The sequence below is a fragment of the Priapulus caudatus genome, unplaced genomic scaffold, assembly GCF_000485595.1.
Source record: "Priapulus caudatus unplaced genomic scaffold, Priapulus_caudatus-5.0.1 Scaffold1165, whole genome shotgun sequence".
Lineage (NCBI taxonomy): Eukaryota > Metazoa > Priapulida > Priapulimorpha > Priapulimorphida > Priapulidae > Priapulus > Priapulus caudatus.
In genome coordinates, this window is record NW_014578226.1 from 54,163 (window position 1) to 56,471 (window position 2,309).

Consider the following 2,309-nt stretch of genomic DNA (forward strand, 5'->3'; position numbering starts at 1 on the left):
TTGAACCATGAAACTCTTTATGTAGCGTAATTATAACCTAAATTAGCTGAAAATAACCCTAGAACCTAGAGTACACTCTCCCTTTAAGGTGGATTACATGGTTAATAATCTCTACATAGTTATGATACTTTCTGACATGTATTGAGTATAGTCCATGTGAAATTGATATAGCGACTGGTTGTAATGCTGTCATTCGCTTGAGTCAGCACACTACAATGTGATTCCTGTTTGCTGTGTTAATAGGTTCTGCTTTTGCACCTAAATAAAGTGCTGTCCCGTCTCTCGCCTCTGGTGCAGTGTCGGGTTCTCTTCGGGTCTCATGTTGTTTGTCGCTGACACCCAGCTGCCCGTCGTCCATTGTAGTGGTGTCCTGTTGGTTTGCTGCTTCTGATGTCTCTCGGAGGTGTCTGCGATTGCGGCGATACAGCCGACCTCCGCTGCAGATGACGTAGGATCTGGGTCTCCCATAGTGCTTTACCACCGTCCCCGATTTCCAAGACTTGGAGCCTGGAAGAGGGTTCATGTGTATGCGGTCACCTTGTTCTAGTGGTTTTGGCTCCTTCACACCTCTCCTAAGGTCATAATAAACCTTTCGTTTTGCCTTCTCTTTATTGAAGTGTTCTTTCACTACTATAGCGAATTGTGTATTCTGGGTTTTAGGATTTCCGTAGAGGCAGGCAAAGTATTCCTGGGGCGCCTGCCCATCAGAAGTTGAGCTGGGGATAATTTAATTCCCTCCAACGGTGTAGTTCGGTAGTCTAGTAGAGTTAAGTATTTGTCCTCTGCCTTGCTCATCCGACACTTACTCTTCGCATGTCAGCGGAAAGTACATTTCATGGTCCTTTCAATAAAGCCATAAAAATGCTAGGTCACCGCTGAAACAAAAATTTTTTGCAATCGCTCCGTCAGACCATGTCCTCAGAAAATGTCTAAAATCTGCCATGTGCCCCATTGACCTTTGACCTATGACCTCCAATTTCGGCACAGTGATGGCTTTTCCTACCATGATGCTATACACCGACTATCGACCGAATTTCCTCCCTATACCTTAAGTTAAGGAGTGAATGTTCCCCCTTCTTTTACACCTCTTGACGTTTGACCTTTGACCCCCCAGCTTCGACATCCCAACTCGTTTTGACGATCCCCCCCGATGTGCCGAATATCGTGACCGTACGTCGAGTGGTTAAGATTTGTGCCCAACTGTTGACGGACGGACGGCCGGACGGACGGACGATCATGCGATTCTACAAGCTGCATCTGACTACGTCAGATGAGCTAAAAAATGGGAAAGGTATGACCAGTAAGATATGACCACCATGTTAAATTTTCCTGAATTGAAACATATAGGCATATCTTTCAATATTGTTTATAGCGTGGTGGCAACGAAGGGCTATAGCACTCGAGAGCTAATCTCAATATAACAATAATAAAACATGTAGAACTAGAGCACTCGGAGAGCACAGACCTCCGCCAAGGCAGCTGAATTCTCTCAATGTGAAATTTTTTATTAATTAATTAATTAATTAAGTGGAAAAATTAATTAATTAATTAATTAAATAATTAATTGGATCCGGATTAGTGCGAGCGTGCAGGTGGGGGAGGACGTACTGTGGTTGCCCCTTAGCCTGTGGTTGCGTGTTTGTAAGTCTACATGCAGCCAGCGCACCTAGCGGAAGTGAACTGAAACGTGCATGTTAACAAACCCACAAACACACAAACCAACACTCAAACACACGCCGGTGAAAACATAACCCCCGCCAAGCCCCTGGTGGAGGTAATGAATGCCGGTGATTATGGCCAAGTACCTGGTACCAGGTACTGGTACCTCGTACTAGAGACACCTGGCCTCGATTATTTACCAATTACCAGCTGAGCGTTGCCACTGGCATTGTCCTATTATAATTATACTGCTCGGTAGCGATAAATGCTGTCAATGATAACAGTTGTTTTTATATCTAGACTGCATGGAATACGCAAGAAAACTACTGCAAACCTCAAAATGAGCTATAATAACTAATGTTTATAAGCTATTTTCGATATTACACTTACTTAAAAGTGCTAGTATAGTCGTCCTCTCTGAAGTGATCGCTGCAGACTTTAGAATGCATCATCGGTTTCCACAAATTTTCCGTGGTGTCCTTAACTCTCCTCACAGCAACCCTCCATTTGTAGTTCAGATTCGGGTTCGCTGGAAACTTATGACAAGCTTTAGCCGATTTACAACCAGGAACACAACAGTATGAAGGCATTTTAACTTGGTTATATCGCTATGATGATAGGATCGGCTATGCCTGATTCCTGTATCTTTC

The 2,309-nt window shown here is 43.8% G+C and overlaps 1 protein-coding gene across 1 annotated transcript; it reads right to left on the minus strand.

The window, feature by feature from the left end:
• Positions 1-2,309, minus strand: LOC106815638. The gene is made up of 2 exons (XM_014820128.1): positions 2,050-2,309; positions 1-507 (listed from the first exon to the last, which is right to left on the minus strand). The coding sequence occupies exons 1-2, from the start codon at positions 2,247-2,249 to the stop codon at positions 318-320; spliced, it is 390 nt and encodes a 129-aa protein (XP_014675614.1). The 5' UTR covers positions 2,250-2,309; the 3' UTR covers positions 1-317.